The sequence below is a fragment of the Diprion similis genome, chromosome 6 (genome assembly GCF_021155765.1).
Source record: "Diprion similis isolate iyDipSimi1 chromosome 6, iyDipSimi1.1, whole genome shotgun sequence".
NCBI lineage: Eukaryota > Metazoa > Arthropoda > Insecta > Hymenoptera > Diprionidae > Diprion > Diprion similis.
The window spans coordinates 685,991-701,354 of NC_060110.1; the positions used below are offsets into that span (position 1 = coordinate 685,991).

The following is a 15,364-nucleotide window of genomic DNA, read 5'->3' on the forward strand; positions in this document are numbered from 1 at the left end:
TATAAAAAATATCTGAACCTCAAGTTTTGTTTTGTCATAATAGCACTTCAGAATTTAGACACGTTGTATCAATTTCACTTTGAAGCAATAGTCTGATTCGAATCAATTAACATATTTCCGTAACACTTCGATTTTCCTCGTTTTCAGTGCAAAAAAAACTGTTTCCGAATTCTGACTTAATTCTTGGAGTCTGTAGCCTATAGATAGCATCAGACAAATCGACATGGAATAAGGCGTAAAAGACTTCATGTAGGAGTGCATGGAGAGAAACTAAGGAAGAAAAAAAAGAAGAGTTAGGAATTCGTCAATTTCTTGTCTTGAAGTTTTTCGAATTTGATTATTGATTCATTATATGGGGCGTTCCACGTCATCTGTGCCACCCCCTGACCGTCACCTTTTCCGATTTCTTTGAAACTTTTTATATGAAAAAAAAGACTACCGAAAAAGACTCCCTGAATTATTTTAGATTTTCTGGTGGTCAATTCGACAAGTATCAGGTGCCTGAAATTTTGTTGAATACAAATTCCGAAATTTTTTTCAATAATAACCACTTGCACATCCCTAGGGAAGAACGGCGCAATGTTGAACCTCAGCTGTACAGGGAGAATCGGGCCACAATGGACACGATTTCATTCAAATTCACTTCATTTAGCTTTTCGATCTTTCAATCAAAATCGTTTTTTCAGTAAGTAAGTGGTGCCCCCTTTGCCCCGCTCTCGCCTACGTACTTGGCAATAGTAGTTGGCTAAATTAATATGTTGATGAAAAATGAATATTTGTCGGCAGATACGAGTAATTTTACTAATTGGAAAAGGGACTAGAGTTAGATCGACTACTGTTTTTCGGTATTAAAATGAAAATCATGCACCACCAAACCTCGAAATTCGACTACCAAACACCAACCAACGATGCCAAACAAAAAAATTTGCAAAAAGTCATAGTGTCGGGGCTGACTTCACGCTGAAATTTTGTTTTTCGAATTTGGAACAAACTATTTACCACCAAACCTTAAAAGTGGACCACCAAACACCACCAAACGAGTAAAAAAAAGTCCAAAAATCCAAGGTGGGGGGGCCAACTTAACATATGTTAGCTGACACGCTCGCTGGCCCGACTTCATGGGTGGGGCCAATTAGCTGCTGCAGGGGCTGACGAAACCTCGGACAAAACTCCTGGAAGTTAAGTCGTTCGAGATTTTTCAAAATTTTAAATTGCATTAGTTTGAGTCGAGCCTTGAGTAATATTTAAAGTGTAGGTTTCTAACGTTTCTCAAATTTTTCGCATAGTTCTGCAAACAAAAACACGTCTCCGACATATCGGTGGCAATAACTAGCGTCGATAATTTTTCTCAAAGATGAGCAAGGGATCGTTGGACACAGTAGACTCCAAGCTTTCGGAATATTTTGCAACCAATCATCTACTTTTTTGACACGTACATCAAATTCCAAAGCCACGTGTCTATACTTTTTGGGCTGACACGTTTCTCACTTAACAATAGTAAAAACCTATCACGCGTGCTTGTAACACTTAATATTCCAGAAAAAATATTTTCATATAATAAGGAAGATCATAGTTTGTGACAAAGTGATCTGTATGTTCAATTATAAATATGTGCAGACAAATTCTCGGTTTATCTTTTTGCTATACTACTTTCGATTACAGTTTTTCGTACTTTTTTCATTGGAGGTGCCTACAAACCTCATATTTCTTTTTTAACAGCCTCTTCAACTTTTTCAACTCTGCCTTTCAGATACGTGACAATATAGTCAAATTCTCACTTCTTGAAATTAAATGAATGTGCAACAGTGTGAGGTGTAACTACGTATACCCGCTTCAACTTCCTTCGATGCGAAATAGTAAATTAAAACTATGAATAACTTTTGATAACGGTAGTACGTACAGCCGACAGATTGAAAATTGACTTTACGGATAATGTGGCGTTGGAAACAGAATTTAATGATTTGAAAGCCATCGGATTAGTCCGCTTGAAAATGAGTTAATGAAAAACAGTCGTTGATTTTACAATAATGTTATTTATGTAATTTTGAACATTTCAAAGATCCCCTTCGAGGGAACGATTTTTTCCCATTTTTTTACCTCTATGTAAAACCATGAATTGACAATAATGAATATTCAGCATGTCAATAACACAGAAGAAAAATGTAGTTTGATGAGTGCCTCAATATTATGCAGTAGGTAATATAAATTTTTTTTAGCCATTTTTCGCTTCATTTCCAAAAAGTTCTTTGCTGAAAGACAATGTTAACATCTGATCAATATTTAACATAAATTGACAAGACTTTTATTCTGCATTCCAATTAATTTGCAATATACTTCATGGTATATTCATTTTCGTTATTCATTTTCATATTCGTTCAAGGACTTGCGTGATTTTTCTCAATTACAACCCAATTATCGTTTCCAAATTTTGAGGAAAACTCATCAAATAGATTGAGCCTTTGAAATATCTTCAACGTACTTCTAGCAAAGAGAAGAGTCTTTCAGAATTTTTCGGATGTTTTCAAAACTTAACCCTCCGCCCGTAATATGAAATTTTTATTTGGTACACTGACCGTAATATGGGTCCTAAAAGTTCGGCTAATACTGTTTCTTAGAAAATAACGTCAAAAAAATCTAAAAAAATTCTGAAATACTTTTAGAATATCCTTTTTTATTATCCCATCATTGATTTAGCAATTTCTCGTAAAAAAAAAAATGAATGCAAAAGAAAATGGAGAAAATTTTTCATTTCATTCAAAAAATCATAGCTAAATCAATTGTTTATGTAAAAATAAAATTCTTGCGGGGTTGCAGAGCTAAATATATGTACTGTTAGGAAAAAATACAGTAAAAGTGCTACTTTCAAAAACTACAATTATTTTGATCAACGAAAAGGTCGTATTTTTATGATAAAAAAAAATCAGAACAAATAATACTTTTTGCTTTATTTTCAGTTTATTTATGAAAAATCTTCTTCAAAGTCAGAGTAATTTATTAATTTACGGAATTACGATAGAAACCTGCTTTCAATTATTTAATCGAATCCTCGTTAGCATTTTCGATGTCAGAGAAATGCTCCTCGGCAGTTTCGTGGTCTGATCCACCTTCCGAAACTTCGTTTTCAACAATTTTGGGTAGTTCTCTCAACCAATAACGAATATTCTCTAGCCTTCCCATCAAAATGCACATAAAAAATAATATATTTTTTAATTAGAATCATACAGTACATGCATGTTGTACGTACATATGCATGCGATAAAAATCATTTCAAGGACGTTAAAATTATTCTAAATGTCGAAAAAGGGCATAAATTTCATTTTACTTACTTGCACGAAATACCGTGGCCGACCGGAATATGGTTCTTTTAGGGCACACTTATGATTTACACTCTCTGCTGCTCAGACACAAACTGATCGATCTTGGCATCCTTCTGCGTACGACTTACCTCCACTACCTAGTTTTTTCACGGAAGGGAGCCAAAATCCTCCCTCTCCTAATTCCGAAAATATTCGATTTGAAAATTTGGCTAGTTCTCTAAAAGACCCACATTACGGGCGGAGGGTTAACACATTGAATTTTTTCAATTCATAACTTTAATAGTGCTCAACAATGCAAAGAAAATTCTTCATACGAATATTCTTGAAACGATTGGAACTAAAAATGAAGCAGTGTAAAACTTTTCCATAGTATTTGCATCTCAACGTTGACTTCGCAAAAAAAAACTTTTAAAAAGTAAGTTGAACATCTTAGAGATGCCATTGTTACCTATAAAAGATTTGATACATGCAGGTAAATATAAATGATACACATTCATGTGTTTAATTGTTTTGACGATTTTCGGAAGATGAGTAACCTTCTTCGACTCCGCTACAAAAGAGCTAGGCACCCTCGAAATTTCAACCCATTCCGATCGTTTGTTCATTTAATATAGGAAGAAAACGAATGAGTTCGCTCGGTCAGTAAAGGTAGGACTGCTACATCGCGTTAGAATGAACGTATTCAGTCAACAATTGATATTTTCAAACAGCATTTAGCTGGTGAATTCCTATTATGTTTGCGTTATACCATTATTTTATTGAGTTGTGAGATGGATTCTGATTATTCCTATGTCAAAAATATCGACACTATTCGTATAAAAAGAATATTTCAATATTTTCAATCGAATCAATATTCGGTGAATGCGTTATCGAAAGAATACAGACTGTGTCGAAAATTTCATACAGCGCGCGTTTTCGGTGCACCGGTAAACAAAGGAACGAAGGAATATAAACAGGAATGCTGGATTAATCGTTAGGCTCGCTGGCTCGCGTGCACGTGGACAGGATCAGTCCAGTTGTCGCGGTACCGCCACTAAACGAGTTCATTGACAAAAATTGAGGTAACTATGGCGAAATACATTCATTAAATTTAATATAATTAACGCATAAACTCTGGGGGTTGCCCTTTCATTTCCACTCATGAAACGAAAGATTTAGCTCTCCTCGACAATGTCTAATACCTGAGAGCCTTATGTGAAAAGATAACAATGAAACTGAATGAGAAAAAAGTAATAAGTTACTGTTGTTGTCTCTAAAATATAATTAATGTTTTGCACATAATCATAAAATGAATTGAGCCTAATTTGTGTGTTTGTCAAAATCACGAGACACACTGCTCTAGAATGCCAAAGTTTTATTTACTAACTTCGTAAAGGTATTAATCCTTTTTACATTTTGTTTATATCAGAAGCTATTGTACCGAATTAGTATCCTATAGGTTATAGTTCAGATTGCTTTACAACCTAGCTTCAAATATCTAGTTGTTGAAAAATTCGCGTCTGAACTGAATATTTAAACCTGACTTGCATGGACCTTTGATCATATTTAGTATTGATAAAGAGTAAGAGACTTTCAAAATGAAGTTTGTAATTAATTTACATCGACGTAAAAAGTCGGAATATTGACTGTAGTAGATATTTGGTATTTTTGGGCAGTGTTGGTACCAGTTAATGGCTGTGGTTGGATATTTGGTCGCTGCTCTTGCTACTTGTAACTGAAGAGACGTGCCCCGTCATATATGCAATACCGTTATGGCTTCGTTGCTTGTACCACCAGCGTCGGTGAGAGGAATGACAAAGCTGGATCGTAGCAAGTTTACAATAGTAGTAAAGTTGCCCGTGATGCGTCTGGGTAAAGTCAATCTTGGCAGACTAATGCCCGTATTGAAAAAGTACACGTTGAAGATGCAAAACTTCAAGCCAATCCAAAAGTACGACGACGCCAATGACGATGACGGCAAAATAGCTTATCTGGATCCAGTCAAAGTCCAGAAGTTTGAAGACATTGATCAAGCAGACAAAAAGCTGCTCAGTGATAATGATGTAACTGATTTTTGCAACAAGTATATCTCTTTCAATTATGATAACTGGCGTTATGACCAAGTCCTGAAAGCAGTTTTTCCAGAGGGAGCAGAGGTCCCAAATTCTTACAGCAAAATCGGCCACCTTGTGCACCTTAATTTGCGAGATAGTCAACTATCGCAAAAGTATCTAATCGGAGAAGTATTTTTGGACAAAGTACCAAACACTAAAACAGTGGTCAACAAATTGAATACGATTGATACGACGTATCGACATTTTGCCATGGAAGTATTAGCTGGGGACAAGGACACGATGGTTACCGTGTCTGAATACGGGTTTCAGTACAAGTTTGATTTTGCTACGGTTTATTGGAACCCTCGTTTGTCGACTGAGCACAAAACCCTAGTGTCATTCATCAAACCTCACGATGTGCTTTACGACGTTTTTGCGGGTGTTGGTCCATTCGCTATTCCAGCTGGCTGTAAAGGGAACCGTGTTATGGCCAATGATTTAAATCCTGAATCTTATAGGTGGCTGACAGAGAATGCCAAGTTAAACAAGACTTGTGGTAACATAACAGCATTCAACAAAGATGGGAGGGAGTTTCTAAATGTTGAAGTACGTAACGATATATTAAAGAGACGCAATGTTGGAGCCAAAGGCTCTGAGCACATTGCAATGAACCTTCCAGGGATGGCTGTCGAATTCTTAGATGTATTCACAGATTGGTTCAATAGAGAAGAAGCAGAAAAAGTTTGCACAAACCCCCCAATTGTTCACCTTTACTGCTTTGTGAAACTTGGAAAAGAGGAAGACCCTCATGCTCTTGCCAAACTGCTTGTCGAGGAAAAACTTGGCCATGCCTTGACCCCAGAGTCCTTACTAACTATACACAATGTTAGAAATGTTTCTCCCAACAAGGAAATGATGAGAGTGTCCTTTATGTTGATTAGAGATATTTTAATCGGATACAAACCAGTGGCTAAAAAGTTAAAAATTGATAATACAGGTTTATTTGTTGATGAAAATGTTATAGGAAAAGATGGGAAAGAACAAGGCACACCACAAGACCAAAAATGTGTTCAAGGTAGCCGGAGCTCGTAGCCTCAAGCATAAAAAAGCTAAAGCGCAGAAGGTCTCCACAGAACTGAAGAAAGTAAGTCAAATGCACCTTGGGAAAGACAGATAAAAAAATAAAACGGATTTGTTTTTACAAAAATTTTTGGACCAATAATGTCAGAATGTGAATAAAGTTGCAATTTTATTTTTAATATTTGACACCAAAAGTTGGGGATTCAAAATTTAAGACAAACTTTTTAATAATAACATTGAAGTCATTTTGGATAATGAAAGTTGAAATGAACCAAATCTCTCTGCACAGTTGAACGTAAAATCTGAGAAGAAATCTGGTAAGGTAGGAAAAACAACAGAGGTGGACAAACAGTTGGTGGAGCTACGCAAAGAAATGCTGCAGGGAAAACCAGGAAAGGTTGTCAAAGAAACGGGGAAAAAAACTAAAGCCAGACAGAATGCAAAGGCCAACACTCGAATGGCGACAAGAGCTCAAACTGAAGCAGCGGCCAACTTAGTCGAGGGGATGCAAATATAAATAAACATGTCAAAGCGCACTTGTATTCTATTTCGATTTAAAAATATGTAAAAATAATTTATACATACATTACTGTTAATTGTTATTACATAAAAAATATAAATTTATATAAAATGGCAGTGGATCTCCGATATGATTATAATAACGCTCACCTATTATTAATTAGGTGAAATTTACATGTTTTTCTCGTAAAATGGTACTCTGCAATTAATTGAATGCTAATTGAGGTGTTTTGCGTTTCTATACATATATTTATAAATGATTATATAAATAAATTAGTTTTATTATCAAATGTATAACAATTTTTTCCACTTCTACACTTGTTGCATTCCATTTTCCAATATCTATCAGTCTGTGTATTATTAGTTACTCAGGTAGTGTATTAGCAACAGCAAATAAATTATTACAACTATGATTACTGCAGTTGAATCATAAGATTACAAACAGTTTCTTCAGTGGGTAACAAATAGAAGTATTTGTTTTTATAAGAAACCGTTAGTTTCTTACCGAAAATAAACGAATTCCTATAATTTTATTTTAACTATTTTTACATTGTCTGCGGCAAAAAGTAGTAACTCAACAGCTCGTACAACATTTTCTACACTATATAGTATACTGTTTTTGTAATTGCTCCCAAATTATAAACTGATTACAATTTTTGGCGGCATTTTTCTGAGCCGCACCTTTATTTTGAATCCAGTAAAAAAATCAAGTTTTATTCACTTTAATTTAATGACTTCATTGGAATTTTTTTCAGGAAATATTTTTAAAATTGGTATCTAGTCAAATCTTAGCTTGCCATTTGAAAAGAATCATTGCTATCTCATGTTGCTGAAATAAATAGTTCATTCTTGTTTGCAGAACTTAGCATATTACTTCGCTTACTGTTATGTGTATGTAGATCATAATAATTATATGATCTGACATCTCACGTGATTTAATCTTAGCAGCTTGCACCATCTTGATTTATAAATTGAATAACACAATGGAGGAGCACACAGCTGGTATTGTAATTGTGGGAGATGAAATCTTGCGTGGCCAAGTAATAGACAAAAACACATCTTACTTGGCAAAAAGACTAGCAGCAATCGGCATCAAATTGCGCAAAGTGGTCACCATTCCAGACGTAGTACGCATTACTTTTAATTACCTGTTAAAATTTGATCATCAGTTTCGGTACAGAACTGATTCATATCTTAGGAAAGTACAATACGGGACAAAGAATTTATATTTTAATTAAACATTTTTTATATCTTTCACAAAGTGTTCAACGTTGATTTCTGGTTACACAACCAAACTTTCATTACACGTATCGCTCATATCTATTGGAAGATATTTTTTACTGCCAGCAACCAGTTGAAACAGTTGTTTTATGTTCTAGCAAATGTGACAGTCGTGACATTTGGTATGTAAAACAAAGCAATATTATTTTACAGCATATTCAATTTGAATATATTGGTCTTTCCGAGATTGTCATTAGATTTGCTTAGAACCCAGAATACTGAAAGATCGTGAATCATAATCATCCCAAGAAACTGGTGACCGAAATATATACTTGCAGTGAAACTGCCCAATATATTATTATGCCCATATTTACAAAGAACTAAATTACATCAATAACTGATGATTTAAGAATATGCTTTCTTCTTCTTGAAAAAATTTTATAGCTAGACATTTTTGCTCAAATCATTATGCTCGTTTAAATCAATTTAACGAGTACGTTTCTCACAGGTAAATGAGATCGCTGACGAAGTCCAACTTGTGTCAAAAAAGTTCTCAGTAGTCTTTACAGCTGGTGGAGTTGGACCTACTCATGATGACGTTACCTATTCAGCAGTTGCCAAGGGTCTAGGTCTTAAATTGGAAGAAAACAAAGAACTAGTAACCATTTATGCGGAACTCTTTCCTGGAAAAACCGAGGCAAGGCGACTTGCCAAGGTCCCCAGTCCATGTGAAATAATTCACGTTCCCTCATCAGGTATACTATATTTTACATTCGTTAGTTTTGACTTGCATTCTTGTTTTATGACTTGAAACATAAGTGAATAATAGCTGTAACTCTTCATATCAACGTTTTTACTACAGCTTTGACAAATTTATCAGGAAAAACGTATCCTGTGATAAAAGCTGCCAACATCTATGTTTTGCCTGGTTCTCCATTGTACTTTTCTCAAGCGGTTGATGTTATCGTTCCCCAACTACAGGGGGGAACACCTGTGCATACAGATTTTATTGACGTGAATCTTGAAGAGTTGGCATTTGTAGACATTTTGGATGACTTTGCTAAGCGATGGGAGGGCCAGCTTAGCATTGGAAGTTATCCACAGTGTGAATCTACCACAGTAACTAGGATAACAATTGAAGGAAGACAATCTGCAGTTCAAAAAGCAAAAATGGATCTCCAGTCTGCTTTGATGTCTAGAGAGATTTCTTCTAGCAAACACTTTACTGTCAGTCATGCACGTGCCGTTGAAGCGAGTAGCAAACAGCAACCACATATCAAAGCTGCATTGGATATTCTACAGCGTAGTTATAACGAGTAAATATACCTGCAAGTGTAATACTGAGAACAAAGTCCAGTGTGTATTATGAAAGAATTAATTACTTCAAAAAATTGCACACCTGCATCAAATCCATTATTGTATAAGTGTCTCACATTTCCATAAGATTCTGCTAAAATCTACAGGATTTCGTCAATGCCCAAAATTTTTTGAAATTATAAATTATGCAACTCTGTAAAACTTGATAAGACTACAGAGAAACAGGTTTATCGTGTTATAATGCCAATGTCAAATGTCAACTTATTTGTTTTTTTAGGAGCGCTGATGGAATATTCCTGAATTTCAACGGAGGTAAAGATTGTACCGTGGTACTTCATCTCCTAGCTACCGTTGTCAAGCTCAGAGGAGCCCCAACGCCTGTATGCCTTTATGTATCAGACGATCCATTTCCTGAGGTACGTGACAGAAAACTATCAAATCGTCTGCCGTTTCTTACGAATATTCTTACCAACTTTTGAGTACATATTTTTAGGTAGACGAGTTTGTCGACAATGCAGTGAATTTTTATGGGTTAAAAATACTGAAGATGAAAGGTTCGATAAGGAAAGCCGTACAGCTGCTTCTTGATAGTCATAAAAATCTTAAAATTGGAATAATGGGGATGCGGAGAGGCGATCCTGGCGCAGATAAGTTAGATTTTTTTTCACCAACAGACAATGGATGGCCATCCATGGTACGTGTCAATCCTATCTTAGATTGGACGTATAAACAGGTGTGGGACTTTTTGATTAAACACAATGTGTCCTATTGCTCCTTGTACGATCAAGGATATACCAGTATAGGTGCTAGAGCAACAACAAAGCCAAATCCTTTGTTAAAAGACCCCGATAATCCCACGCAATACTTGCCAGCATATACATTGACTGATGATTCTCTAGAACGGCATGGCAGAGGATAAAATTACAGTATTTTCAATGCCTGATCCTTAAGACACTTGAACTTTTGTCTGGGATTATGCGATATAAAGAACTTTCATTTTAAATAGTTATTTAATTATTGCACGAGCTTGCGCTGGTTGTGAAGCACGTTGCATCTTGGACAGAATTTTACACTGCACAGACTTTTGTTTTGCAATAGATTAATAGAAATGAACAAATAGATAAAATTTCTGTGTATTACATTTAATATCGGATTTTTTGTCTGGACTGTAAAATGTACCTAAATAAATATTGCAGTTTCTGGATGCAAGTATAATTTTGAATTTTTGTCTTATTATTAGAGTTACCTATTCCTAATTATTACGTTAAAGCAATATGTATGATGTTAATCAATTGATCTTCAAATTGAACAATTCTTCATTCTGTTCTTTAGACTGTTCGAAAGAAATTGATAATACATGATACAGTACATTAGATGTCACAATCTGATGTCTTGATTATTTGCCTGTTTATGATGTAAACAATCCTGACGAAAACTAACACATGTTTTCAATATCATTTGTCACTGGTTAAGAAAGAGAAGTGATTTAAATTTCCGCAATACTATGATTTTTAATGACCATTACGATTAAAACTTATCAAAATCATTAACATATATGGAGACTGTGTATGAATAGTTTCAAATTGAGAGTAGCTGATAGGTGTACTAAATGAAACAGTATGATAGTTGAAGTATTGGATTCTAATTTTCTCTCCCTCTCATAAAAAAAAAAAATCATACTAACAACAGACAACAGATAGAAAGAATTGCTCCCCTAGCATAGTTTAGTGACAATGAATTTGACTTTGAGAATTTTTGCTGACCAGGGATAAGAGCAGATAATCCTAAGCTCAGCTGGGCGAAGCCCTACCACCTGGGTTAACTGGATTAGGGTTTCAGGCATGGATAAAGACTCGGATGGGGGTGAGCACTCAATACATGATATAAAAGCTGCCAGCATGGGCTATCGCAGATAGGGTGAGGGGCTGGCTGCCAGTAGGCTAACATGTCAAATATCAGCGTTCACTGGGAAGCACGGATTCTTCCAGCGGGACCACCACGCCTGCTTGGATGGAACGTTCCTCCCGAAGAGCTGATACATATACCTGAGCATTGGCTAGTCTACCCAGAGCCAAACCCCTCCCTTCACTACCTACTGGCTCTCCTTTATATCTTGTTCACTTTTGTCGCTCTTCTCGGCAATGGACTGGTGATATGGATCTTCTGTTCGTAAGTATTTGTACCGTTTTATCCCATCAGCTAACGACCACAGACAAAAATTTTTTTCCATTTTTTAACAGGGCCAAGTCACTCAGGACTCCGTCGAACATGTTTGTAGTGAACCTTGCATTGTGCGACTTTTTCATGATGCTGAAGACTCCTATTTTCATTTACAATTCTTTCAACACTGGATTCGCTTTGGGCAATCTGGGCTGCCAAATATTTGGCTTCATTGGTTCCTTATCAGGCATTGGAGCATCTATGACTAATGCTGCAATTGCTTACGACAGATACAGGTAACGCCATACATTGAATTTAATAGTTTTATCGCTTGAATCTTCTGTGGATGCCTGTTCTATGATTCTAAACTATATGATTTTTTTTCTTACAAAAATAGCACCATAGCTCATCCATTGGATGGTAAATTGTCACGCGGACAAGTGATGCTCTTCATAGCAGTGATATGGCTCTACGTTTTACCCTGGGCATTAATGCCTCTCATGGGGGTATGGGGAAGATTTGTTCCCGAAGGTTTTCTGACCAGTTGTAGTTTCGATTATCTCACCGACACCAACGAAATACGTTACTTTGTCGCGACGATTTTCACATTCTCATACGCAATTCCAATGTCTCTGATAATCTATTACTACAGTCAAATCGTTAGCCATGTGGTAAACCACGAAAAAGCGTTACGTGAACAGGCCAAGAAGATGAATGTTGACAGTCTAAGGAGCAACACAAATGCCAATGCGCAAAGCGCCGAAGTTCGCATTGCAAAGGTGCCTTGTACAATATGCAATTATTAACATATTTTGTTCATTTAGAATTTTATTATGTGATTTTGAATCAAAGTATGTCCAGCTGTGATTAGTTTGTAAACTGAATAATCATTAATGTGAACGAAATTCGTTTTCTCGTAGGCTGCAATAACAATTTGCTTCCTTTTCGTCTCTGCCTGGACACCTTATGGTGTAACTGCGTTAATTGGAGCGTTTGGGAACAGAACATTGTTAACACCGGGAGTAACAATGCTCCCTGCATGTGCCTGCAAATTCGTTGCTTGTCTTGACCCCTACGTTTACGCTATAAGCCATCCTAGATACAGGTGAGTCGAAATTATTGGACCATCTTGAAATTGAATATTGGATTTTCTTGAAAATGCATAAGATTTATAATGAGTATAAAATTATGCGGCACCAATTTAGAAGTTGTAACTATAGAATCTCATCAAATCGAAAATGATAATATCAACATTTTATTTACTCATAATAAAAAAAAAGCAATAAAACACGCCAAGTTTTGATTACAAGTCACTGAATATTGAAGCAGCATCTTAGAGATCATATCGCAACTCTTTTCAGCACACCGAAAGTATGGTTTGGCCTGCTGTAGTGCTAATTAAGGTTTACTTTGTATGTAAATAAATTTTCTAACAGACATTTGATAGTATTCAGAGATGAATTTTTCCATCAAGTAGAAACTAAATTAAAAATTTATCTCTGTTGATTAGTAAGTCATTCATTTATATGAAAATTGGAATCATTTTACGTTTCGAAATTGAAGAATACCTGTACAGCAATGTCATCTTATTCGTTTGCCAACAGTTGCATTTCAAAGCATCTGTTCAAGATTTTTGTCATTCTAAAAATTCTAACCATAAGTTTTACATTTATTACATTCCTCAATGTCATTTGTTAGTTAGTACGAATAACTTGTAAAGAAAGTTAACAAATCGCGATGTATGCCCTAGACTGGAGCTGCAAAAACGATTGCCATGGCTAGAACTACAGGAACAGCCAGTCAATGACAGCCATAGTACGACAACGGAAGCTGTGAACGCACCGCCGGCAACTAGTTAAGTCAGATTTCTCTGACTCATATTTATTTCAACCTTAATCCTCAATTGGCGACGTGGGCGAATTTTGACCTAAATGTATCGTATTTTAGTTGAGGATTAGTGTATGGCATTTAACGGTAAAAATCGACCAGTTGGCGCATCAAAGGATGATGAAATCGGATTCGTTATTTATATATATTGTGTATTTTATTCTATCCACTGTGACAAAATACTTGTGTATTTATTGTTTACAGTATTAGTTTCACGTACACACGATTATTGATAGCTGTCATTGATTTGTCGAGATACGGACTGACGATGATTGTTGCGAAAACTGTGTCTGTTGGTTGTACGTTGTAAATGAAGGGTGTTGATAACGTCACTCGGTAGGCAGTATCAATATATCACCACTCCTTACACTATATCACGAAATCCGATAATTTGTCCATTATATTGTAATTACATAAGTCTAATAAATAAGAGCATTATGTATGTTTCGTTTGAACTAGGTCTAAAGCATGTACTTTCAGGTACGAAAGATAGTAATAATTTTTATGTGTGTATTAATTTGTTGATTTCTAATAGTTTAATAACATTTATCAGTATTGTCGTATCATACAAAATGTATAATAAAAAATTCCTGAGCATTTTAATTCTGACATTGTATTCGTGTTAATTTCAAATATTCGTTTAGTATGATCTGAAATCTTCATTAGAGAACCTCAATTGTAAGGGTTAGATTCAATTCATACAAATCTTCTCGCAAATCTAATATTCAAACCCTATTGAAATCGGGTTAAATATGTCCCCAGAATCAACTTTAAGGACATGAAATTCAAACAAGATTTTGCCCTTAATTACTTATTTTGAAAGGTCTCATTCATCTTTGATGACGAAACGTTACCAAATTTTGAATATCTGGCAAATTGGCAAATAACTATAAACCGGTTTTATAATGCTGAATAATAAATTCAATACATCACTCGAACTCCCTAGACGAATTTGTTCATTGAATCAGCTACAAACTACCTACAAACGATTCCGTGCGAGCCAGAACTCAATTCGATCGTGAATTGTAGGAGTAAGTAAAATTTCTATTCTAGGGATGTAAGGGGCTGAAACAAACTCCCTAGACGAACTTCTTCAATCAATAACGACTGAACTAAGAACTGGCCATCTATCAGTATCATGTAATTATTCACATTTCACATTCTCACATTTCCCACCATCCATGCATTCTGATTGATTGACTAAACTTTGCACACCAATCAGAACGCTTGGATGGTGGAAAATGTGAGAATGTGAAATGTGAATAATTACATGATAATCATCGAAATCAGTCTATCTATCATGTAAATTTTCACATTTCGCATTCGCACATTTCCCACCATCCATGCATTCTGATTGATTGACTAAACTTTGCACACCAATCAGAACGCTTGGATGGTGGGAAATGTGCGAATGCGAAATGTGAAAATTTACATGATAGATAGACTGATTTCGATCGCAAATTTTTGTTAATAACGACTGAACCATGGACTTACAAAAGTCGAGAAATTTCACAATCACCCGACGTCACGCGAACTCCCAAGAAGAATTTTTTTCATCAATAACGACTGAACTATTAACTTCCAAACAGCGAAAAGCTACTCACAATCACCTACAAACAACTCCAAATGATTCCGCGCAAGCAGAACCTGCAGAACTAATTTCAATCGCAAATTGCAGGTGTTATCAGAAGGTGATGTCACGGGAACTCCCTAGGTGAATTTTTTTCTTGAATAACTACTGAATTATTGAGTTACAAACGACGCAAAATCATTTAAAATCACCTACAAACAACCTACAAACGATTCCATACAAGTAAAACTGAATTCGAT

At 35.6% G+C, this 15,364-nt stretch overlaps 4 protein-coding genes across 6 annotated transcripts; all 4 read left to right on the forward strand.

Annotated features, from left to right (window-relative positions):
* Window positions 1-4,265: 4,265 nt before the first annotated feature.
* On the forward strand, window positions 4,266-6,962 carry LOC124406489. The gene is made up of 3 exons (XM_046881917.1): window positions 4,266-4,378; window positions 6,375-6,494; window positions 6,720-6,962. The coding sequence occupies exons 2-3, from the start codon at window positions 6,381-6,383 to the stop codon at window positions 6,945-6,947; spliced, it is 342 nt and encodes a 113-aa protein (XP_046737873.1). The 5' UTR covers window positions 4,266-4,378; window positions 6,375-6,380; the 3' UTR covers window positions 6,948-6,962.
* LOC124407491 (tRNA (guanine(37)-N1)-methyltransferase) lies at window positions 4,414-6,376 on the forward strand (the record flags this gene model as incomplete). The annotated part of the gene is made up of 2 exons (XM_046883673.1): window positions 4,414-4,692; window positions 4,952-6,376. A coding segment is annotated over exon 2 (1,308 nt), but the record flags the coding sequence as incomplete, so codon positions are not given.
* An 812-nt stretch (window positions 6,963-7,774) lies between the features above and the next one.
* LOC124406486 (FAD synthase-like) lies at window positions 7,775-11,453 on the forward strand. Of its 3 annotated transcripts, none has more exons than XM_046881914.1 (5): window positions 7,775-8,076; window positions 8,679-8,925; window positions 9,033-9,486; window positions 9,765-9,903; window positions 11,327-11,453. In XM_046881914.1, the coding sequence occupies exons 1-5, from the start codon at window positions 7,933-7,935 to the stop codon at window positions 11,372-11,374; spliced, it is 1,032 nt and encodes a 343-aa protein (XP_046737870.1). In that variant the 5' UTR covers window positions 7,775-7,932; the 3' UTR covers window positions 11,375-11,453. The 3 variants fall into 3 exon arrangements, with proteins under 3 accessions (XP_046737870.1, XP_046737868.1, XP_046737869.1); XM_046881912.1 differs by lacking the exon at window positions 11,327-11,453 and adding an exon at window positions 9,981-10,699 and having other exon boundaries at window positions 7,793-8,076; XM_046881913.1 differs by lacking the exon at window positions 11,327-11,453 and adding an exon at window positions 9,981-10,699 and having other exon boundaries at window positions 7,794-8,076; window positions 9,051-9,486.
* LOC124406487 (opsin, ultraviolet-sensitive) lies at window positions 11,433-14,137 on the forward strand. The gene is made up of 5 exons (XM_046881916.1): window positions 11,433-11,656; window positions 11,728-11,943; window positions 12,045-12,426; window positions 12,568-12,752; window positions 13,398-14,137. Exons 1-5 carry the CDS (start codon window positions 11,433-11,435, stop codon window positions 13,504-13,506), a joined length of 1,116 nt encoding a protein of 371 aa, XP_046737872.1. The 3' UTR covers window positions 13,507-14,137.
* The last annotated feature ends 1,227 nt before the right edge of the window (window positions 14,138-15,364 follow it).